The sequence below is a fragment of the Triplophysa dalaica genome, chromosome 7 (genome assembly GCF_015846415.1).
Source record: "Triplophysa dalaica isolate WHDGS20190420 chromosome 7, ASM1584641v1, whole genome shotgun sequence".
NCBI lineage: Eukaryota > Metazoa > Chordata > Actinopteri > Cypriniformes > Nemacheilidae > Triplophysa > Triplophysa dalaica.
Genome location: NC_079548.1, coordinates 7,664,105 through 7,687,374, shown reverse-complemented (window position 1 = coordinate 7,687,374; position 23,270 = coordinate 7,664,105). Strand labels below are relative to the sequence as shown.

Below are 23,270 nucleotides of genomic sequence, written 5' to 3'. Positions count from 1 at the left end.
GAAAATAACATTGTTTTACGGAAAGTAGAAATACGTTTCTCAATTTTGCAGAATGTCCGAAATAAACAATAAACACTCAAATACATTAAACGCTGTCATCGGTGTCTCCATGATAATCGTTAAGAAATTCTTCGTTAAAGAAGAATTGAAATTAAAGGTCCGGAGCAATGCCCACCATACAGGTGGCCACTTTGGCACACAACGTGCAACTTATCCAAAAGAAGTTTAGAAATAAAACCTTCACCTTTTTATAAAGAGATCGGGTTTCTTTAGATGTCGGGGTGAAAAAGTTTCGAAGACAGCCCCTCCGTCCGGTGAAGGAGGGACGCTTCTATTAAACGTGAACATGCTTGAGTTATCTGGTGCGCCCGGCGCCTCCCAGAAAGTTTGAGGTATAAAAGCAGGGACCTAGAGTTCGTTTAGGCAGTAGGGAGTTTCTGTTGGGGTCTGAATTGGAATCACAGAAGACCGGACCCTACCCGTGTATGATTGGAGTCTAAAGAGAAAAAAAAGAGATTCCCTCGCCTCAAAGAGTCTACATGTCTAATATTTAGACATGTTCAGCTTTGTGGATATTCGGTTGGCGCTGTTGCTCAGTGCAACAGTGCTTTTGGCAAGAGGACAAGGCGAGGACGATCGTAAGTATAAAACTTTTCTTCAAACTTTTGCTGGAGGTTGATGCCACAAAAGGGGTGAGGCGGTAGTTTTGTGATGCTGAGATGGGGGAGGCAGAGAATAAAACAATTACTAAACGCCACTTTAATTCGTGTAGTCTGTGATGTGCCTTAAGCATAGATTGTCATTTTCTTCTGGAATTGGAGAAGAACACTTGGACATGATTTAGACCCAGTGGGCCTTTTCAAGATCTGCATGCGAGCCTTTGGAGACAAGTTGGCACAGGTTTTCAGGCTCTCCTCCATGCTCAATATGTTGTCCTCAAGCTAGGTTTCAGCTTTCAGAGGACAGAAGAGAAAAGCAGATGGGGAAGAGATGACTACCGCACAAAATATTTTGAATGCAATTATTAACAACAAAAAGTGCAGAAAGATGCATTGGTTAAAATATGCGTTCGCTAAAATATAATAATAATAAATATAATGACCAGCTGAAAAAAGAAAAACATGTTTAGCTTAGATCTTGCTTATTCTTCTTACTTTTGAACTGAACAAAATTATCCGAATAAAAGAGACATGTATGGAAAAAGTTTTCCCTCCTGCAAAAGGATGATCTCATTCTTGGACTGGTATTTGGAGCATCTCACAAACTGGCTAGTGAAGTCGTTGCATTAAAACAACGTGATCTACTTAAAAATTATATCAACGAAGTTAAAGTTATTGAAAAGTTACATTTAGAGTCATTTGACATTTAAAACGCATTTTTTCATAACCTATAATTTTCCCAGTTTAAGTGCTTATGTTTTCAGGCTGTGTTGCAGCGCCACCCAGAGGATACATACGCAATTGCATCATATTTAGACAATTGCCCCAAAACGTTCCCCCATCCGTTTCTTTTTTTTTCTCTGTTATGATGATTGGAAACACATGCGGACTCTGCAGACTTTCCAGTTAAGGAAACAGTTAGTCATTGCCAAACCGACAGTTTTCGATTACATTATGATGGAAAGTCAGCTTCAGCGGACGTGGAAATTTTCCTAGAATATTGGATTTTGAGCATACAAGCATAACGCCACCTAAAGTTCACTTTCAGTCCAAACCATTTTCAATATAAAGAATGCAGGTCAGGGTCTGTGTTGACACCCACAATTGTCCCCAGGCCACCCAAAATAAAGTGTTATTTAACAAGAATGTTTGCAACTGTAAACAGACTACTACCAAATTCTAGATGCATGCATTGCAAGACTAAAGTGAAATTATGTTCAATTCACAAATTACCGAAAACGTGAATTTTATAGTTACTATTTCAGTGTACACGAACATCAAACTTTACATGTATGTAATTCGTACTTTCCTGCTTACGATCTTGTTCTTTTTCTAAGGCCCAGCTGGCAGCTGCATATTTGACGGTAAGACCTACAGTGACAGGGATGTCTGGAAACCAGAGGATTGTCAAATCTGCGTGTGCGACAGCGGCACCGTTATGTGCGACGAGGTGATCTGCGAGGACACGACCGACTGCCCCAACCCAGTGATTCCCCAGGGCGAGTGCTGCCCCGTCTGCCCAGACGACGGTACGACGCCTTGATTTTCACGCACCGGTTTGGTTGTTGTTGTTGATGTAAACAGAGGGATTTCTTTCGAGATCCACATTCCCCACTTTATAAGTGTGTGGTTTCCTGGGAAAATCATGGATCCACATCATTTTCTGCCCTTTCGGACGTTGTCGGCCAATCACTGGATTATTTTACAATTCATTTCAACACCATGATCCTGTAGCCAAGTAGGCCTAATCCAAGGCCTAAATATATAAACAGCACTCAAACGGTCTCATAGCTGATACTGTTTATATGTTTTCTCCATAAAAGAAGATTATCATTCATTAGTATTTTATATGGTTTTAATTTTTCTTTTTTCTTCACTTTAATAGAGTTCCAGGAGCCCAGTGTTGAGGTATATCTCACTTTTATTAATAACAAGCCTAAATTTCCAGAGAGAATATATTAAATAATAGGCCTAATATAAATAGTCAGAATACACTTTTAAGTAGTAAAACTTTTTTATCATTACTCTTTTTAGGGACCTAAAGGTGCTCCCGGTGACAAGGGTGACAGGGTAGGTTTATATTTCTTTCTTTTCATTTATTTGCACGATTATTCATCTATCTGTGTTTTGATTTTCTTGGTAAATATCCTCATGCTCCTGGGGACAAAAGAATGAGTATTTAGTTCTGCACCTGCGAGCAGTTACACCTTACAGCTTATATGCTTATTTATAGACATTTACATCACAAAGCGCACCTGATCTCCAAATGTGTGTGAACACAACAAAGATAGCCTGATTTCAAACCTCATGAGATTTTGAGGCGTGAAGTCGTTTTGTTGGTTATGCAGATTTTGGATTGGGTATTTGCTGAACTTTTATCTCATTTTGTGACACAAGGACTTATATGTCTAATAACAGCATGTAGCATCTCAAAGTAGTTATTTATGGCCATCAAAAGATGCTATCTATAAGCATGAGCTGCTAGTTTACCTTATTTTGTTATATGTTGTTGGTGGTACTTTGCACACTCGTGTAGAGGGACAGGGGTATAATGTAGTCTGTATTGAAATTACAGAATGAAATATCAATCCTTCATTGTGCACCAGTTACATCTGTACCTAGTAAAACTGACTCATCATTTTGATGCATTGATTTGAATTGTACGCGGTATACGAACCTGTATGTTACACAGAGTATGAGCGTTATTCACTCAAATCATATTTTTTCTCTTAAAAACAGGGACTTCCTGGTCCTCCTGGCAATGATGGAATCCCTGGACAGCCTGGCCTTCCTGGGCCCCCAGGCCCTCCTGGACCACCCGGCCTTGGTGGAGTATGTATCTCACCTTAAAAAGAGAAAACACTAAAACTTTGTAACAGACAACATAAAGAAAGGACTTACATGCCTCTTTAGGCCAAGTGCTTAACTTCTGGAGTTTTTGTTCCCAACTCAATGGACTAAAGAGAGATTCAGGCCAGATTTTGAAATTAAAGTACCTTTCAGATCACCTTTCAGCACCATTATAGTGGACAGCGCCCTGGGGCCTTTGCAGTGGTTGCATTGCTTGAGATAAAGCTGAGATATATTCCATCTTAGTTCACTGTGCTGAGATAAACTGATATCTCTTTGAAACTGTTGAAGTTCATAAGGTTCACAAACTAAGGAACCTGAAGTCCCTGTCCAAATAAGTGAGATGTTTTTTTCTTCTGCTTCCTCCACAGAACTTTTCCCCTCAGATGTCTGGTGGCTTTGATGAGAAATCCGGAGGAGGAATGGCTGTCCAAGGCCCCATGGTTAGTACACATACATGAACACACATGTTTACATGCACACTGTATGCAGAAAAATAGGCTTACATGCAAACCTGTTGTGATACCAAGATACTCTTGGTTTGCCCTCCTTGTCCTTTTGTTTTCATTTGTAACTCTTTATGAAAAACATTGTCATTAGCTGTCACCCTACAAACACCTGCTATGCCACTGTTCATCTAAACATAATCTTCACTGTTCATCTAAAGATAATCAGATTTATCAGATGTTACTTAGGATAACTAATTCCTACTTGCCATACAAAGACCTGTATCATATTACTCATAAAAACAATATCAGTTTCCAGGTAGACTGACTATCTGCCTATACTTTTTTTTTTTAGGGACCCATTGGCTCCCGTGGACCCCCTGGACCTCCCGGAGCATCTGTGAGTAACAACTGTTTAACATATTGAATTTAAATAATCAACAAATGACATGTTTTTATTTTATAAGAAAAAACACAGTTGCAGAGCACATATTTCTATTTCCAAGTTTTTCAAGATTTTCCTGCAATTCTAATATTGCAACTATCAAGTATATAACATTGTGTTTTTATGTCAATCTCTACAGGGACCACAAGGTTTTTCAGGTCCCCCTGGTGAGCCTGGTGAGGCTGGTTCTCCTGTAAGTATGCAAACCAAATACACACTTTAAGACTCCATGTAACCCTAGAATACGCATTATGTGGCATAGCTGCAGTTTGACTCATGTAGGTCAAATGAGGTCAACAGAATCTTGAATCATGAACTCAGCAACATTGATTTACCCAAGGTTGGATACATGATATCCAACTGATATAACTAAGGTCTCTTACTGCATCAATTAAGCCCCCACAATTTGAGACATATATTTATACCCATACAAAAACAGAGAGAGGCTTTTTCTAACTTAACTTTCCAACTTTTAGGGTCCAATGGGTCCCCGTGGTTCTGCTGGCCCACCTGGAAAGAATGGAGAAGATGTGAGTAACCCAAGCATTGTAAACTGTACATTTAAAAAAAGTTGTGTTTCCATACCTCAGTATGATAGAGGCCTTATGATTCAGTCTAACTCCTTCCTCTCTTTGTAGGGTGAATCTGGCAAACCTGGTCGTGCCGGTGAGCGTGGAACCCCTGGCGCACAGGTGAGGTTTAGAGTACTAGTGTGTGCTTTTCAGGATAACGTAGTAAGTCGAATATATTATTCAACATAATATTTTTTGCTTAGGGTGCTCGTGGATTCCCCGGAACCCCTGGACTTCCAGGCATCAAGGGACACAGAGTAAGAAATGTTTATTTCAGACTGGCTACTCTGGACATCTATCCACATAAATTAATATCTTCATGACTTTCTCTCTACCTCAGGGATTCAGTGGTCTAGATGGAGCTAAGGGAGATGGTGGCCCTGCTGGACCAAAGGTAAAATGAACATCTTGAGCCGGTGTACACATTTACATTTTAACATTCAGCACACCACTTAACATGTCACTTTGTCTGTTAGGGTGAGGCTGGTTCCCCTGGTGAGAACGGTACCCCTGGTGCTATGGTAAGTAACGATTATTCCCACCTATAAATCACATATTTAAACATCGCACAGATGTGTCTTATCTGAGCTTTAACTTCCTTGTTTGAACCTTTCTTACTTTCCTAATCAAACTCTGTTATCCAGGGTCCTCGTGGTCTGCCTGGCGAGAGAGGCCGTGCTGGACCTTCTGGTGCTGCTGTAAGTGACTCCTATATGTGCATATTCAGTTCAGTGACATTGTGCCTCTTTTACAATGTTGCACTGATTCAAAACAGCTTTACAAGGAAAAAGACATCACAAAAACAAAACAACAACAAATAATACAACAAATATATAATTATTGTGTACGCTGAAGCCATATCCACCTAAATGCAGACATTGTAACAACAGACATATGTAGAAAAATATTTATACAGAGAATATGTTTAGTCTATCCAGTGTGCTTGATCAAATCTGAGATGAAAGACTTGGATGTTTTTATTTAGCTTTAAATGCACTGATATCAAATGTCCACTCTCAGTATTTATAAATGCACAGGTTATTTACATTATATTTAGATTATAAGTGAGCTCCTGGTTTCTATTATGGCTTCAAATAATCTCTCTCTTCATTTGTTTCAGGGTGCCCGTGGAAATGATGGTGCCGCTGGAGCTGCTGGTCCCCCTGTAAGTGGCCAAGGACAAACTTCCACAAATGCACACTAGACTGTTTATAATCTGGTTGTTGAACTTTCACAATCAGTACAAGAACTTAAGGATCAACGTGTTTTTGTTTGTTCGTCTTTTTTAGGGCCCAACTGGCCCTGCTGGTTCCCCAGGATTCCCTGGTGGCCCCGGAGCTAAGGTAAAAAAATCATTTCAATTGTTTCATCAGAATCGCACAGATTTGACCTTCACACAAACAGCAAGAATACCACGAGATGGAACTGTAACTGAGTCATGATATACAGATGGTTTGATCTATTAAGATTAAAGCTTTTATCACTACTGATGTGTCAATCATCTGGATTACGTAGGTCAGCATTGACAGAAGGCAAATCTGACAACCTACCATCATTTTGAATTTATTTATAATGTTATTTTCTATTAATTATTTTGTTAATTATTAATTAATTATTTAATTTATTTTAATATATTTATTATGGGATTTTATTATCCATATTCGAAATTCAGAGGACTACAGATTCATCCTTCACAATAAAATAAAGCAAAATATACATTCCATAAACATGAAATTCAAACTAAGACTTGTCAGAAGTATCACAGAAATACAGATCATGTCTTCTCAAATGTATTGATTTGTGCACCCCGTACATTCTACTCTTATTTACATTAAGGGTTGAGATGCTCACTATATGTTTAGTTGAGGGCAGTTAGGTGAATTAACTCAAACCTCATTCTTCTTTGCTTTTTCTAGGGAGAGGTTGGTCCTCAGGGAAGCCGTGGTGGTGAGGGACCCCAGGGAGCCCGTGGTGAGCCTGGTAACCCTGGACCTGCTGGTGCTGCTGGACCCGCTGTGAGTGAATCTTTGTATTTTCCAACCATTGAAACGTGATGAAAATGATTTCTGGTCATTTAGAGAAGTTTTGTCGTTCTGTCCTGACCTGATCTGTTCTTTCATGTCGTCCTTTAACTATAGGGTAACAATGGAGCTGATGGTTCCCCTGGTCTTAAGGGTGCACCTGTAAGTATCATTTTGATCGATATCAGAAATTCATCAACTAATGTCATGTCTCAGAATATTTTTGTTTGAGGTTGCAATATTATTTCTGGTTATACTAGAACAGTGGTGTTTGGAAGTTAACCCCTAAACTTTGTATCTCTTTGCTGCCACCTGCAGGGCGCTCCTGGTATTGCTGGTGCCCCTGGTTTCCCCGGACCTCGTGGTCCTCCTGGTGCTGCTGGAGCTGGTGGTGCCCCTGGCCCTAAGGGCAACACTGTAAGTGGCAACTTCTTCTGAAATTATCTTTTTTTTTTATTTGCACTTTTTTATATATTTACAAATCTGAGCCCTTCTAGGCTTTTAGTCTGCATTTGTTCACCGATTTGTTTTGTTTTTCAGGGTGAGGCTGGTGCTCCTGGTGCCAAAGGAGAGTCTGGTGTCAAGGGAGAGGCTGTAAGTATATACCTTAATTTAGCTGAATATTATCATGAATAACAAAAACATTGCGCTGACATTATGTCCAATTTAACCCTATCCAAAAGCACCAATATTTCCAGTTGCATTTATGACAAATGCATTTTCATTATAGTTGTTCTGTTTCTAACCATCTCCTCTTTGTTTGCGTGCTTTCGCAGGGTGCTGCTGGAGCTCAGGGAGCCCCTGGACCCCCTGGTGAAGAGGGAAAGAGAGGACCCCGTGGTGAGATCGGTGCTGCAGGTACCCGTGGAGCCGCTGGAGAGCGTGTATGTACCCACATCAAATCTCTTCAGATATTCATATAACATTGTGTTTGGAGTGCTTCATGTACAATTTAATCTCTGTATACATATTGTTCAAAGTTCTAAATTACAATACACGTTAGTCAGAGGCAGTAACTGCAACCATTTCGTCTTTTTGTGCAGGGTGCCCCTGGTGCTCGTGGTTTCCCTGGTGCTGATGGATCTGCTGGTCCAAGAGTAAGTTGTCAAAAGATACGGAAAATCCATGTGGTAAACTTCATTTCATATTTCATTGGTAAATTGTGCCACTCTCTTCGGTCTGTGTTATAGGGTGGTCCTGGTGAACGTGGAGGTCCTGGAGCAGTCGGACCTAAGGGTGCCACTGGTGAGTCTGGCCGCAACGGTGAACCTGGCATGCCAGGATCCAAGGTAAGAAAGTTGGCATCAAAAGGAGTGCCGGTTTCATTTATTGTCTGTTAGTGTTGTGACTGGTGTCACTGAGCACGACTTAACCCATATCCCCTTCTTGACAATTATAGGGTATGACTGGTAGCCCTGGCAGCCCTGGACCTGATGGCAAGATGGGACCTGCTGTGAGTTTTTCTGTTCTCTTCACAACACTCCCCACACGGTTCTCCACACTGGCAAAAAAAGAATTTCCATAACTCATTAATGACCGACATACTTTGCACAATACAAATCCGGCATTGTGGATGGGGTTCACAGAGCTTACTGCCTTTTTGTTTAATCACTGACAGGGTGCTTCTGGTCAAGATGGCCGCCCTGGACCACCCGGCCCTGTTGGAGCTAGAGGACAGCCTGGTGTCATGGGATTCCCTGGACCCAAGGGTGCTGCTGTAAGCGCTCTGTTTATCTTTTCAAATTTTACTTTTTAATCAATTCCTGAACACAGTCAAGGAAATAGGCAGATTAAGTTAGAATTAACTAGAATATATGTGTTATCAAAACAGTAGTCGGCCTAAATGTAGACAACCTGACCTGGTTTTTTTTTTCTCCTGTGCAGGGTGAGGGAGGCAAACCTGGAGAGAGGGGTGTGATGGGACCTCTTGGTGCAACTGTACGTATTTCACAGCACTTTCATTCATTTGGTTAAGCTTGTTTTGGTCCAGACCTTATTCTATTTTGTTTTGTGCTTGATGATAGGGTGCTCCTGGTAAGGATGGTGATGTTGGTGCCCCTGGTGCTTCTGGACCTGCTGTGAGTAGCACTTTTATAACAATATTGCACGATCCACCATGGTTTCTAGTCATTTGAGCTTGATTATAAACAGCACTTTGCTAATGCATCATTTAAAGCATCTCATTACAGTGGTTTAATCATAAATAAACCACTCTGATATTTACTTTTGCATAACGTTTTTTACCATTTACTGAACAGGGGCCTTCTGGTGAGAGAGGTGAGCAGGGACCCGCTGGTTCTCCTGGATTCCAGGTAAGTGTGTTTCACTCTTTCCATCTACTAAAACACAATCGTATCTATTGTGGATAATGGGAACAGAATCTTCAACTCCTTTTTGTCTTAAAATGACAGGGTCTGCCAGGACCTCAAGGATCAACTGGTGAGCCTGGCAAATCTGGTGAGCAGGTAAGTTACCCGCCGTTATGCTGATACAGAAATCCAAAACAATGTGAACATCCTCATTGTGTATTAATAGATGTGACACAATGCTTATTTGCCTTCTCTGCCTATAAAAGGGTGTCCCTGGAGAGGCTGGAGCTCCTGGACCCGCTGGATCCAGAGTGAGTATCTGCGGCATAATCACGCAATGATTACACATCCTCAATCCAAATCTTCTTCACACTTTGTATTAGTATAATGATCAAAAACCGATGAGATCTCTCTCCTTTTTTAACACAGGGTGATAGAGGATTCACTGGTGAGCGTGGTGCCCCCGGCCCTGCTGGTCCTGCTGGTGCCCGTGGTTCTCCTGGTTCAGCTGGTAACGATGGTGCCAAGGTGAGTTTTACCTTTTCTGTCAACCAATCTTGAAACTTGTGTTCGTAAAGCTAAAATGTTATAATCAGAGATTACATATGAAGGATCTTTCTGGACTTTCTTAGGGTGATGCTGGTGCTCCAGGTACCTCTGGTGCTCAGGGTCCTCCAGGACTTCAAGGCATGCCTGGTGAACGGGGTTCTGCTGGTCTGCCAGGTCTTAAGGGTGACAGAGTAAGTACAAATGACAGCACACTTAAGGTACCAAAAAACAGACATGCGCTCTCAGGAAGATTCATGTAGTTTATCTTTCATCACTATGTCTTTTTATCGCAAAACACGCTAAATTTGAACTCTTTCCGCTCTGCATGCTGCTTCTCTCCCGCCAAAGATGAGCTGCATGAAGAGCCGCAGACACGTGCTTATTTTAACAGTAGTGCAGACACGCAGAGCCGGTAACTGGACACACAACAGTAAACAAAATGCAGCAATATTAAAATATTTGTCAGTCAGTTTACTGTTTTGCTGTATGTCTCCCACCTTTCAACCAGATTTGTTATTTTTGATATTGATGGAACAGGAAACAAATGTACATACAAAATTAGCCTTTCCATGCTATTCATACCAGAACTTCTTCTAGTTTAAAAAAAATCCCAATTAGAATGTTGTTCGTTATAAAATGTGAATGAACAACATTCTTATTGGGAAATTATTAACTGGGCTTAATTGATTAAATATTTATATTTTAAATTCCCTTGGAATTTTAATTGAATACCCCTGGCCTAGACGATAGCACACCTGAACAGCTTCACCTTACTTGACCAGACTTCTGCAATTAGGCTTGTGGCAGGCAGATGGTATGGACTTTAATCCCAAATTAACTGATAGCAAACTTTTACCCTAGGGTGACCAAGGTGGCAAGGGTGCTGATGGTGCCTCTGGTAAAGATGGCGCCCGTGGTATGACTGGACCAATTGGACCTCCAGGACCTGCCGGATCTCCTGGTGACAAGGTGATTGTTAAACCGGACTCCATACTCTGACGTCAACATTCATGAGGAATTCTTAAAGTTGAAGAGACCCCTCACTTTTTCTGTAATTTGTATCTTTATCCAGGGAGAGACTGGTGCTGCTGGACTTGTTGGACCTACTGGTGCCCGTGGAGCACCTGTGAGTGCAATCTTCTAAGAAGAGTTCAAGAGAATTTGATGAAATGATGATCTGTAGTGTGTTTCTAAAATATCCTGATATCCTTGTCTTTTCTATAATCTAGGGTGAGCGTGGTGAGTCTGGTTCCCCTGGACCTGCTGGATTTGCAGGACCTCCTGTGAGTAAACAAAATCCCAGTAGAACTTTTTAACATGTTTTAAAGATCCTAGGCCAGTTAATAGTTTGTCTCATTTGTCTCGAACAGGGTGCTGATGGTCTGCCTGGTGCTAAGGGAGAGGCTGGTGACAATGGTGGTAAGGGTGATGCTGGTCCTCCAGGACCTGCAGGAGCAACTGGTACCCCTGGACCTCAGGTGTGATTATTTTCTATACCACCTTAGTCCAGGGACAACAATTATATTTTCTTAGATATTTACCTGATGCTTGTCCAAAAATAGATCATACAGTGTATTCTCTGTTCAAGCATGAGCATTTTTCTTTATAATGCATAATGAATCCATCAGTGTTCTTTACTTAGGTTGATATGACACTTCTTAAACTCAAAATCCTAATTTGTGTCAAACAGGGTCCTGTTGGAGCTTCTGGACCAAAAGGTGGTCGTGGTGCAGCTGGTCCCCCTGTGAGTACAACCACCATCATTTTATATTTTTGAATGTCCCTCAATATATTACTAAACAGAGTTCAAAGTAATACCTTGTGCCATTTGAAGCATTTGGAACTAATGTAATAATTTCTTTTAAGGGTGCTACTGGTTTCCCTGGTGCTGCTGGCAGAGTTGGACCTCCTGGCCCCTCTGTAAGAACCTCTTCCGCAGTTGCATCTACACTCTAATTTGCACACAAACACACAATACAGATCCAGCATGTTCTAGACTTTTCACACATTTTCAAATACTGTGCTTGAATGTAAGAAACCTCTTCCATAATTAAAAGTTTCGGATTTTTGGTTTTAGGGTAATGCTGGACCCCCAGGACCTTCCGGACCCCCTGGAAAGGAGGGCCAGAAAGGTAACCGTGGTGAGACTGGACCTTCTGGTCGCACTGGTGAAGTTGGTGTTGCTGGACCACCTGGAGCTCCTGGGGAGAAGGGAAATCCTGGATCTGAGGGTGCCCCTGTAAGTCTATCATGGTGATCTTTAAAAACGTCTACTCAAGGCCAGAGTATATTTTTCTGAATTCGCATATTCTCATATTTGAATAGACAGTTGAACCAGTTTGGTTGCCATGACAGCCTAAATACAATTAGACTAGGTATGGCTTGTTCAGGTCAACTGTTTAGATTTTGGCCAAGTTTTCCAGATTCTGAAGTGAAGTGATACTTGGTCTGGGGCCGGGCCACAGCAGATACATTTTGTTGACTGAAACAGTTTGCTGTATTCTAAGCACACATAATGTATATATTTGAATTGGATTCAAAAGCTTTATCCTGGAGGGTTTGACCACAAAATCCTTTCCCACATTTCAAATAGCCCAGTATTAGAATTTTTGGCTAACTTTATGCATGCTTCAAATGGCTTTTTTAAATAATGGTTTGTGTGACTTTCTTATAGAGGCTAATGATATGTAAAGCTCACTATTTGGTTTTATGACAAACTTCGTGTCCTTTAAATTATTGTTTAGATTAAATGAAAGTCTTTGCTTGGTAAAACCCCTTTCAGATCAAAATTAAGTCACTAATTTCTTTCTCTTTTTTTGCAGGGTTCTTCTGGTATCCCTGGACCTGCTGGTATTGCTGGGCAGCGTGGTATTGTTGGTCTTCCCGGACAAAGAGGCGAGCGTGGTTTCCCTGGTCTCTCTGGCCAATCTGTGAGTACTTTGTCAGACAAAAACCTCACTGATCTAGCTCCAAGGGCATATGTGTTCTAAAGCTTTCTTTGTGATGCCATCTAGGGAGAACCTGGCAAACAGGGACCTGGTGGCCCCTCTGGAGAACGTGGACCTCCTGGTCCTATGGGACCCCCTGGATTGGGTGGACCTCCTGGCGAGCCTGGTCGTGAGGTAAGAATATACACTTGTTACATTTAAGTAACATCCCTTAAGTCTGCTAACAAGTTTGTAGGTTCTTCTGCTTTGCTGACGTTTAACAAACAATTATTTGTCATATATTAGGGTACTCCAGGTAATGAGGGTTCTGCTGGACGTGATGGTGCTTCTGGCCCCAAGGTAATCTTAACTTTTCATACTTCTGAAATTCTATTAGTGTATACAGATGTGTGTGCATATAACGCACCCAGACCCTTTGATTTTCCAAGTCTCTAAACATTAGCATTTTTCATGTTATCACAGGGTGACCGTGGTGAGACTGGATCTGCTGGTGCTTCAGGTGCCCCCGGACCCCCTGGCGCTCCAGGACCCATTGGGCCTTCTGGAAAGACTGGTGATCGTGGAGAGTCTGTAAGTTTCCCATCTTCAAAAAAAGAAATGAACTGTAATTGTCGAAGGTTTAACAAAGATTCATTGAATGTACATTTAATTCAAATAATCAATTTATCCTCGCTAGGGTCCCTCTGGTCCTGCCGGTGCTGCTGGCCCTGCTGGTCCTCGTGGTCCCTCTGTAAGTCCACATTTAAATCTTGACTCTGTGTGTTGATAATAGACCATATCGTAGATTGAATTGTAATCTTGTTATGCAGGGACCCGCTGGAGCCCGTGGAGACAAGGGTGAAGCTGGTGAGGCTGGTGAGAGAGGCATGAAGGGACATAGAGGATTCACCGGAATGCAGGGACCCTCAGGACCTCCTGTAAGCCATTCTATATGACTCATGGAAAAGAAACCGATTTACGATATAGCTCTGATATAATATCTGTTGGATGGTCTAAGTATTTGTGAATTTTACCATTTTTATTGTAATATTCTGTAGGGACCTTCAGGAGAGCCTGGACCTGCTGGAACTTCTGGACCCGCTGGACCTAGAGTAAGTATTATCAAGAAATATAAAACCTACTTCTTCTTTTGTTTCTATAATTTCATTAGGCTTTGAGGCACACAAATAGTAACCGGAGTTTGCTGTGTATTCTATCAACAGGGCCCTGCTGGATCTGCAGGTTCAGCTGGTAAGGATGGTATGTCTGGACTTCCTGGACCCATTGGACCTCCTGGACCCCGTGGTCGCAATGGTGAAATTGGACCAGCTGTGGGTGACACATTCCTTATCTACATGATTATGCAGCCAGTAAGCAAAATGTGTACTTTAACCACTGTATCTTTGGTTTATCTTCCGGTTTAGGGTAGCCCTGGATCTCCCGGACCACCTGGACCTCCTGGACCCTCTGGTGGTGGATTTGATATCGGCTTCATTGCCCAGCCACAAGAGAAGGCCCCCGATCCCTTCCGTCACTTCCGTGCTGATGATGCCAACGTGATGCGTGATCGTGACCTTGAGATTGACACCACCCTCAAGTCCCTGAGCCAACAGATTGAGAGCATCATTAGCCCAGATGGCACCAAGAAGAACCCTGCACGTACTTGCCGTGACCTGAAGATGTGCCACCCAGACTGGAAGAGCGGTGTGTGCCTATCTACAGCTATCTGCTTGCCCTGCTTCATACTGCACAACTTTACAAATTGTTATCTCGTTCCTTCATTTCTTCTGCATAGGCGAGTACTGGATTGATCCTGACCAGGGATGCAACCAAGACGCCATCAAGGTCTACTGCAACATGGAAACTGGTGAGACCTGCGTCTACCCAACTCAGTCAAACATTCCCAAGAAGAGCTGGTACACAAGCAAGAACATCAAGGAGAAGAAGCATGTCTGGTTCGGAGAGGCCATGACTGATGGCTTCCAGGTGATGATGCAATGATATGAATTTCTCTTCATGTGTTTATTTAGTAGTTTTGCTCATTTTCTGTGCTTCTCTCGACCCCTGCAGTTCGAGTATGGCAATGAGGACTCCAAGCCTGAGGATGTCAACATTCAGCTCACCTTCTTGCGTCTCATGTCCTCCGACGCCTCCCAGAACATCACATACCACTGCAAGAACAGTATTGCATACATGGACCAGGCCTCTGGCAACCTGAAGAAGGCTCTTCTGCTGCAGGGCTCCAACGAGATCGAGATCAGAGCAGAGGGCAATAGCCGCTTCACATACACCGTCACTGAAGATGGTTGCACGGTACGGAGGCTTTAGTTTTTGTGTATTTAATTTTGAATATTATGTGGCTCATGTATGTAAGAATAACAAATTATTTTGTAAAGTTTTTGTTGTTTTGTAAAGTTACTAATGTCATCCTTCTGTTCTTTTTTTGCAGTCGCACACCGGTGCATGGGGCAAGACAGTCATCGACTACAAAACAACAAAAACATCCCGTCTGCCTATTATTGACATCGCTCCTATGGACGTTGGCGCACCTAATCAGGAATTTGGCATTGAAGTTGGCCCAGTCTGCTTCTTGTAAAAAGAAATCTGAACTTGAGATTGTTTGTGTGCGTGTGCTTTTTCTAGCAATCGTCTCTCTGAAATCTTTTCTATGCATTAAAAATTCCAACCCTAGAATTCAAATTGGCTGTCCAGATGGTACACTTGCTTAGACCTGCGCTTCAGAAGACAGTGGTTGTGAGTTGTCAGGCTTTTTTTCTTTGGACCACTATACTGTCACCAGCCACACTGAGGATACTTTAGAAGACTCATTTGTTTCACTGGCAACAAGAAAATAATATATACCGGTAAAGTGTAAAATCCCCCTGGACTTTAAAAGAAACATCACTGACACAAGTGACTTTTTTCAACCACTGCGGAAGGACAATGAAAGAGCAAAACCAAATGCTTTGTACAATGTTCAGGTGTTAAATAAATATGTAAAATGACATTTAAGCGTCTTTGTGTTATGCCCATTAGGACCACCGGGTGCTAAATGCAAGATGCTTTTCAAAAGTCACAGCTAGTAGAAACATGGGTTCGACTTTGTTTTGATGTCTTATGGCTACCTCAAAAACGAAACCATTCCCAGTGTTGACCAACACCAGGTCAGGATTTTACCTATGAGAAGAACGGATAAAAGAGCAAGTGACCGCTGTTAAAGGTGCTATTTTCCTCATGAGGTCCTGTTAGCAAGATCCTAGAGTTTTTCTAAAAGTATTTTATTTTTAGTCGCTTTGCTCACAGGGCCTTTGGTGCTAATAAAAGCCTAGCGTCTTACTGCCCAGTTGTGACAGATGCCTTCTTTCTTAAGTGTACTCTAAGAGCCAAACAGCAGGGCTTTTTAAGCAGTACTGTAGCTGTGATACATGCAGTCTTTTCAAGTGTAGAATAAGCAGGTGGAGTCTGTTTTTATTTTCCAAAAACACCTTTTTGACACTTTTTGGTTGTTGTTTTTTGGTTTCTTTACAAAATATTCCCCCAATGTTGTCCAGTTGCTTCCAGCTCCATTCCCACCTCCTTCCCAGAATTCTGCCATAGGAATTTGTTTTTTTAACCCGAGTTAAAACTAAAAGGCAATCAAGTAGAAAAGTCCTAATATGATGAGAGGAGCAGACACACCATAGGGGGATTAAAGCAAAAGGATCTGTACCTATTTTGTATATGTATAATAATTTGAGATGTTTTTAATTATTTTGAATGCTGAAATAAAGCATGTTAAGTGGTCGATCTTATGTTTGTCAGAAGTGATCTTGACTCGTCCCTGACTGCCCAATAGACTTGAATGAAGCACAGCTTGCACCTGTAACAGTTGTTTTGACTCAAAGGAAAATTAAAGAAAATCTCTGAAACGTTTGTCTCCAGTACTTGCTGGTCATCTTACTAAGCAAAATTAATTGCAAGAACAATTTCTTGCCTAAAGGACATCCATGGAGAAAAGTGGCTTTCATTAGTAAATAGACGTTGTGATGATAAGCACTAACCTGATACAATATGGAGGTTCTTCTGTCGAAAAATATCAACGCACACAATATTCCACAAAGAAATAAGTCCTGTGAGAATGATCAGCCTCAACCCGTCCTTGCAATAGTTCTTCCTTGATGCTGCAAAATAGTAAATCTGCTCATCTTTAACTTGATCTTGTAAGATCAAGTACTAAAGTACTAAAATATCAAGTTAAAGCTATTTGAAAAGCTAGGTTAAGTGTGGAATGGGGAACACTCCTCTGCTGAAATGCGAAGTGGAATGATGAAGGTGGTCGGTGGTGAAGGTGGTACTGCTGCAGGACACAACAGGGCCATTGTATCGTAATGGTATGCGGAGTCTTCCGTTGTGGGGGGCTTGAATATCCGAGCTGCTTAACTGCTTAGCGGCGCTTCTAACAGTCCAATTTTCTGAGACAGGAAAATAGTGTACTGGCCTTGAGGTAATAGAGAGTTTTAATCTTTAGCCTGGAAAGCCAGCAGTTCCTATTTAGTGTTGTAGTGTCAATTGACAACAATAGAGCAAAAAGATTTACACGAAACCTCGGGCAAAGTCACTGAGCACAGGGGGAACAGTACATCCTCAACTATCAGAATGCATTTCCCGAAGGGTAAATTTGAAACATAAAATATAAAAACCCTAATCTTATTGTATTATTACTTATTTTATCCTTTCTCAGTATTTGCGGTATAGTGTTACCTTGTGGCCAAATCATGCAAATGCATGTCTAGAACGGTAATTGTTTAACACATCTTGATAATTACAATGTTTTATTCTTGTGAATTTTTTTATAAATATTTTAAATAAAAAAAATACGCGCTAACAATTATTTTATTGACATATGTTCTTAAAAACAAACCTTTTTTGATACTTCAGTTACCCATGACAGTTACCCGTGGTCGGGTGTACACCAATATGGCCGCTGGGTGGCTTTACCTCTTGCTTCCTTTGAGACGATGGGTGATATACTTTCATAATCTTCGAAAGTAAAATTTCAATTAAATATGATAATCCATTTATAAGTGAACACGTTTGGACTAAAGCTATTTTGTGTTCACTGTGCATAAAATGCACTTTTCCAGAATATTTAGCCATATATCTTCCAGTGAAAATGTGACATCAGTGTATACCCTCACTATAGAGAAAGAGCACCACATATTGTCATAATCTAAAAACCATGCCCACCGGGGGGAAACAATTGAAACCTCTCCATTGACTTTGTATTGGGCTAAGAGTCATTTCTGATTTATAACAAAAACTGAATAATGTCTAAAAACTGCTATGTGACAAGGTGTTCAGTAAACAAGCTAAAAAACCCAGAAAATGTATATAAGATGTCAACCCTCCCAAAAAAACTAAAAGGGGGAAACGTAATTGGCCACAGAAAAAAAACATTATTTTTAACAATGTCAATCATTTATTTCATCACCCTATGTGAACCTGGAGGAGATATAGAGAAACTAACCAGTAGTGGTCTATTCTTCCTGCTGACGCTTCACGTCTTAGTGCCTGTATATCCACTTTAGTCCCCTCAAAGGCTGGCTTTTACTGTTCAGTATCTTATAAAAATGTTGTTTTGTGTTTCTTGGCTTGTTTGCTGTAGGTCTACATCCTGTCACATAGCAGCTTTTAGGAATTGTTCTGTTTTTTTGTTAAAAGTCAGACATGACAAGGAAGCAGCTTCCCGCAATAGAAAGTCAATAGGTTGGATCAATTTACCCCCTGTGTGTGCGTGGCCTAAATCCGTCTCCAGTGTCTCCCTCAGTCAAATTTCTCTGTTTCATTCAGCAGACTGTGATTTTAACTGCAGTTGAGGCATTACGCCACTACGGGGCGCTGTTTCGTTATCAGCATCAGTGAGGCGCTAAACAGTCTCAGTTCAGGAGCCTATAGGAGCTGTTGCTGTATGGCCTCTGTAGCCTCTATGCATGCGTGACTTTTGCGTTTCACGTTCAGAACCCTCTGCAGTTTCTGGTTTGGGAGACTTAAAGCAGAGAGAAATTGAAAAAATAGTTCAATTTAACAGATGCTGTACTTTGCTGCACACAACAGTGGTATAAAGAAGTGCTGTTCATCCGTATTTGAATGTTATAACGAAATGTTAATTTATGAAACTATCATTTCAATTGGCTCATTGAAGCTCATTTAGTAAAACTGGTGAATTTTTTCCAGTTAATCTGCAATTGTGGGTTTACAAGTTAGGTGAAACGATAAAAAGCCCATATTTGATGTTAAGCAACCTTTCTGTTGGTTGGATACATTTTATGTTATATATAACTTAATAGTTGTCATTTTCGTCAAACTTTTTGAACTTGTATATGTTGTTTGTGGTGTTTGGAAATCTGTTTAAAGGGACAGTAGGCCTACACATGCGTGAATGTACAAGATCAGGGTGGCACCACCTCATGTTGATCCAGGAAAAACACTGGACTTGGCTACTGTGCTCTCGGGGCTCGGAGGACGACTAACAAGGTGGGTCTGTTAGTCTTTGATTATTTGACAAACAGTATATAGAAACATGTATGTCAAGGAATAAAGTTAAAAATAGTTTTCACTGTGGTCCATTATGTAGAGAGGATACATTGTGTACTTTGGGGATTTTATTTTTGTCAGTGTATATAAAGTCTAAAGTCTCTCTCTGTGTTAGACTGCATAGGTTTTGCTGTTCATAACTGCTAAATTTATCATCACAAACTATTGAATAAATTCAACTGTAATCAGTGATCGTATTTTGGTAAAATCGTATACATTTCTCTCAATCCCACGGATGCATCATTCTCTTGGCAGATAGATTGTATTGATCGAGGGTCAGGTCGATGCTGAGGGTTTTAGAGGAGGGTACAGCTAGTTTTACAGTCAGTATTGGGTGATATTTATCAAGGTCTATGATCACTTTGGCTCAGCAATTTGCTCAGGCTTTAACTGGTTGTCTGGTCTTAAACTGCTTAAGATGGAAGTAGCTGCTTTCCAGTCTGAAAGAGCTGGTGGTTCTCGGCGATCCGTCAGATGATTTTTTTATTTTTGCTGTGAGAAGCCAGCCATCTTACACTGGTCTAAGCTGCTTATTGACTGTGGACTATTCCGTTTGGGATTCAAATATCATGTGTAAAATAAAACTTCAGAGGAGTAAAGTATTTCACAGTGAAGAGAGGATTGGTTCTACTGCAATAATGTGGCACTGGATTATACTCCATCCCAGTTATCATCAGGTATCATCAATTTGAACACAATGTGATATTCAATATATTTTTCTGAAATTATTTTCATACAAAGTAATATATTGAATCTTGGCTGAAATGAGTCAATCATACCATTATCTGAATTCAGATTCAGTCAAACCATTTCGCAGCTTCATTCTGGAAACCGTATTCGATGTTAATTGTCAGCACCTCTCACAAGTATGCAAACTTTTATGAGTTTTTGAGAATGTTTAGGCTCTCAAAAATGTGAATTGAGCAATTTCTCACATCATCGGTGCTCAGGCCATAATTAGCAACATACCTTTATCAAAATTTCCCCTGAAACGCAAAATAAATTTAGAATCATGTTGATAGAATTCAGAGCCTCAACTCAATCATTTTTACAGTAAGTCAGTGCCAAAAAGACACTGAAATGGTTTTGTTCAATCGAGTTGTTTTGATAGAAAAAAAAAATTCTAGTCTCAACATTATTTGTTCAAAGACTGAATACAGCAGTGTTTACCACTGTCTGTATTCTATTTAGAATGGGACAACGTTGTTGTGCGATTGATGGTACAAAAGATTGAGCTCAAAATCTGAGATTTCTTTTTAAAGACTGCCGAAGACATAAAAAAAGCTAATCAATTGCTCCAATTTGCTGAAACTAATGGAATACTTCAAGGAAAAGTTCAATTCAAAATCAAAATTGTGTTATTTTTAACAGTGGTAAGGTTCACCATCAAGTCCAACTGCTTTTAATTCCAGCAAATAATTCTGTGTTTTAGTCCTGGTTTATTTCTCTCTCCTATTGAAAGCACTAAGCATCCATTTTGCTGAGTGTATTGCCACTCTAGGGGGAGTGTACCGGCATGTTTATGTGGAAAGTGATGTCAATGCATTCCCTCTATAGTTCCCAAAAGAAAGTGTAGTCAAGCAAGCACAAGATTCTAAAGGGACTTAAAGGTATCTTTTAGATTTGTTGAGTTACAGGCGTACAAAATTTATGAAAATACCATGAAAAGTGCTTTTTCCTTATTTTTTTAACGGTCACTATTGGCATTAAATGCATCAAGGATTGCTAATGTTAACAGATTTTACTAATTGATATACCAATCTCTGCATAAATAGAATTATAATGCTGGCATATTTCTCATATCATTCTTCACCCCCTCTAATATGGCTCCATATTTCAGGTGAACAATTTTGATTTATTTCTTTTCTCTCTGCATATTAAAACACATTTCTGGGTCCATTTAGTGAAATAGTATGCTTTTTTTTACATAGATAAGCTTACCAGAAAACAACCTGAACATAATGATCATAATGCTTTCTACTGCAAAGCTCATACTGACTATTGCAGCAGTTTTGGGTGTTGTCTCCAGCATCAACTCTACCATAAGGGTAAGAAACACCTTTACACAAATCTCATACACATACAGTACACCAAGAGGGAGGAACAAATAATGATTGTGTTTCCTGATAGGACAGTGGAGTGAAAATCAGATATGTGTTGTTGACTCCAATTCTGTGGAGCTTCAGCAGCTCAGAAGAAGCTACCAAGACGCACTTAACGCTATTGGTTCTCAACGCACGTTGTCTTCTTCTGAAAAGCGAGCGGCCCGGGGCCAGCATGTCTTCAACAATGGAGTCCTTGGGTTCCATCGCAGTGTTCTGCAGAGCCTGCTGGGAGAAGAGGGAGGCTATGATGAGCAGCTTGAGAACCTGATGCAGGACCTTGTAATCCCCCTCAGCCGAACTCATCAAAATGCAATTAGGACAATGGTGGCCCACTTCAGGTAAGTGTGTGCGTGTGTGTGTGTGTGTGTGTGTGTGTGTGTGTGTGTGTGTCTGTGCATGTGGGGTGAGTGCAGCGAGGTCACAACAATAATTTGACATCAATTACCAAATTGTCAAATCTTGTTGTCTCTGTAGATGGAATGAGTTCTATGTGGATTACAATGCAGATGTGTTCGGAGAGTATGTAAGGCATCTCCGAGCTCAACTTGTGGCATACCTCAGGGCTGATACATCTGTCATCTTTTATGAGAGGTACGGCATCCAGAATATCCGTCAGCGGGTGCAGTCAATCGCCACTCAAATGGTGAATCATGTGGTGTATGTGGACCCGATGGCCGCTGGCCGCTGGCTGAGGGAGCACCCAGGACGTGCGAAAGCGCAACTGTACAATCAGGTCAGACGTGCATTGGAGAATATGTTCAGAAACATCCTGCAGGACTTTCAAAAAGTGTCTGACAAGATACGATACTTTCGCTTGAGAAACAACTGGAACTGGGACAGGTGAGAGAGTTTTTTTCCTGTAGACGTACAAACAGTCAGTACATGTTAATGCAGAATCAATAAGCCATAAAAGTCAATCAAAATTGACAGACCCCAAAAAAATATTCTGAGGAGTTCATTAGAGCACTTCATCCTTCATTACATCACTATAAAGTGCTCCTTCAAAGAAAAATACCTTTTCTCATTTAACTCTTGATCTCTTTTCAGATGTGACTTGAAGTGAGCTTGCAGACTGAATCTGTTCTAGAACCAGTTTACCAGTTATCATAATCATCTGATCAATTTTTCCATCATCAGTAGTGATGCGGTTTATATCCAAACCAGTTCAGAAAAGAGATCTACTCTCTGACCCCCATTCAGTTTATTATAAACGGTGGTAACAAAACAGTAGATGTGATAGTTAAATAAAGGTCCTATATAATTACCAAATCACAGATTCTTGTTTAATTATAATTACACAAATATTTGGAGATATTTGAATGTTTATTGATACTAGATATAGAAAACTTATTTCTATAGTTATATCAGTAAAAGGTTTGCCATAATTGCGTATTCTCATTTGTGAGTTATACAGGTAACATTTAGACTACAACGTTTTTAATTTATAAATTGTATTAAAATTATATCTGTAAAATTGAGGTATTTTTACTGTCTTAAAGCCTTAAGCTCACAAAAAAACCTTCTCAGCCAACAAACAAGATTGTCACAGATTATCTTATCATATTTTATAATAGTTGTGTGCAACCACAAGACGTCTCCTGTATCCCTTTATTCAAAGTTCTTTCAAACAGCATGTCAATTCAAAATACCAATAGAAAAGTTTTTCCATTTTGTTTTTACTTCATATTAAGGGCTCACTGTACATACAGTCTCTTCTATGGTTTTCACAATCACTGACTGACACTAACAATGACTCTTTGGGTTGAGAGATTCCACACCGGTTCCCGGCTACAGATTTTACAAGCGTTAGACGT

The 23,270-nt window shown here is 40.6% G+C and overlaps 2 protein-coding genes across 2 annotated transcripts; both read left to right on the top strand.

The window, feature by feature from the left end:
- The first annotated feature begins 413 nt into the window (after positions 1 to 413).
- col1a1a (collagen, type I, alpha 1a) lies at positions 414 to 15,785 on the top strand. The gene is made up of 51 exons (XM_056752645.1): positions 414 to 638; positions 1,997 to 2,188; positions 2,545 to 2,567; positions 2,694 to 2,729; positions 3,399 to 3,491; positions 3,881 to 3,952; positions 4,311 to 4,355; positions 4,540 to 4,593; positions 4,877 to 4,930; positions 5,039 to 5,092; positions 5,176 to 5,229; positions 5,313 to 5,366; positions 5,449 to 5,493; positions 5,617 to 5,670; positions 6,093 to 6,137; positions 6,262 to 6,315; positions 6,889 to 6,987; positions 7,111 to 7,155; positions 7,312 to 7,410; positions 7,534 to 7,587; positions 7,770 to 7,877; positions 8,037 to 8,090; positions 8,184 to 8,282; positions 8,393 to 8,446; positions 8,612 to 8,710; positions 8,878 to 8,931; positions 9,018 to 9,071; positions 9,252 to 9,305; positions 9,405 to 9,458; positions 9,569 to 9,613; positions 9,732 to 9,830; positions 9,935 to 10,042; positions 10,713 to 10,820; positions 10,924 to 10,977; positions 11,081 to 11,134; positions 11,222 to 11,329; positions 11,542 to 11,595; positions 11,718 to 11,771; positions 11,929 to 12,090; positions 12,674 to 12,781; positions 12,866 to 12,973; positions 13,085 to 13,138; positions 13,262 to 13,369; positions 13,476 to 13,529; positions 13,609 to 13,716; positions 13,837 to 13,890; positions 14,002 to 14,109; positions 14,203 to 14,482; positions 14,574 to 14,764; positions 14,849 to 15,091; positions 15,228 to 15,785. The coding sequence occupies exons 1-51, from the start codon at positions 557 to 559 to the stop codon at positions 15,372 to 15,374; spliced, it is 4,347 nt and encodes a 1,448-aa protein (XP_056608623.1). The 5' UTR covers positions 414 to 556; the 3' UTR covers positions 15,375 to 15,785.
- A 2,949-nt stretch (positions 15,786 to 18,734) lies between these two features.
- LOC130426793 (uncharacterized) lies at positions 18,735 to 22,700 on the top strand. The gene is made up of 6 exons (XM_056753738.1): positions 18,735 to 18,873; positions 19,172 to 19,291; positions 21,283 to 21,399; positions 21,487 to 21,794; positions 21,931 to 22,296; positions 22,504 to 22,700. The coding sequence occupies exons 3-6, from the start codon at positions 21,313 to 21,315 to the stop codon at positions 22,517 to 22,519; spliced, it is 777 nt and encodes a 258-aa protein (XP_056609716.1). The 5' UTR covers positions 18,735 to 18,873; positions 19,172 to 19,291; positions 21,283 to 21,312; the 3' UTR covers positions 22,520 to 22,700.
- The last annotated feature ends 570 nt before the right edge of the window (positions 22,701 to 23,270 follow it).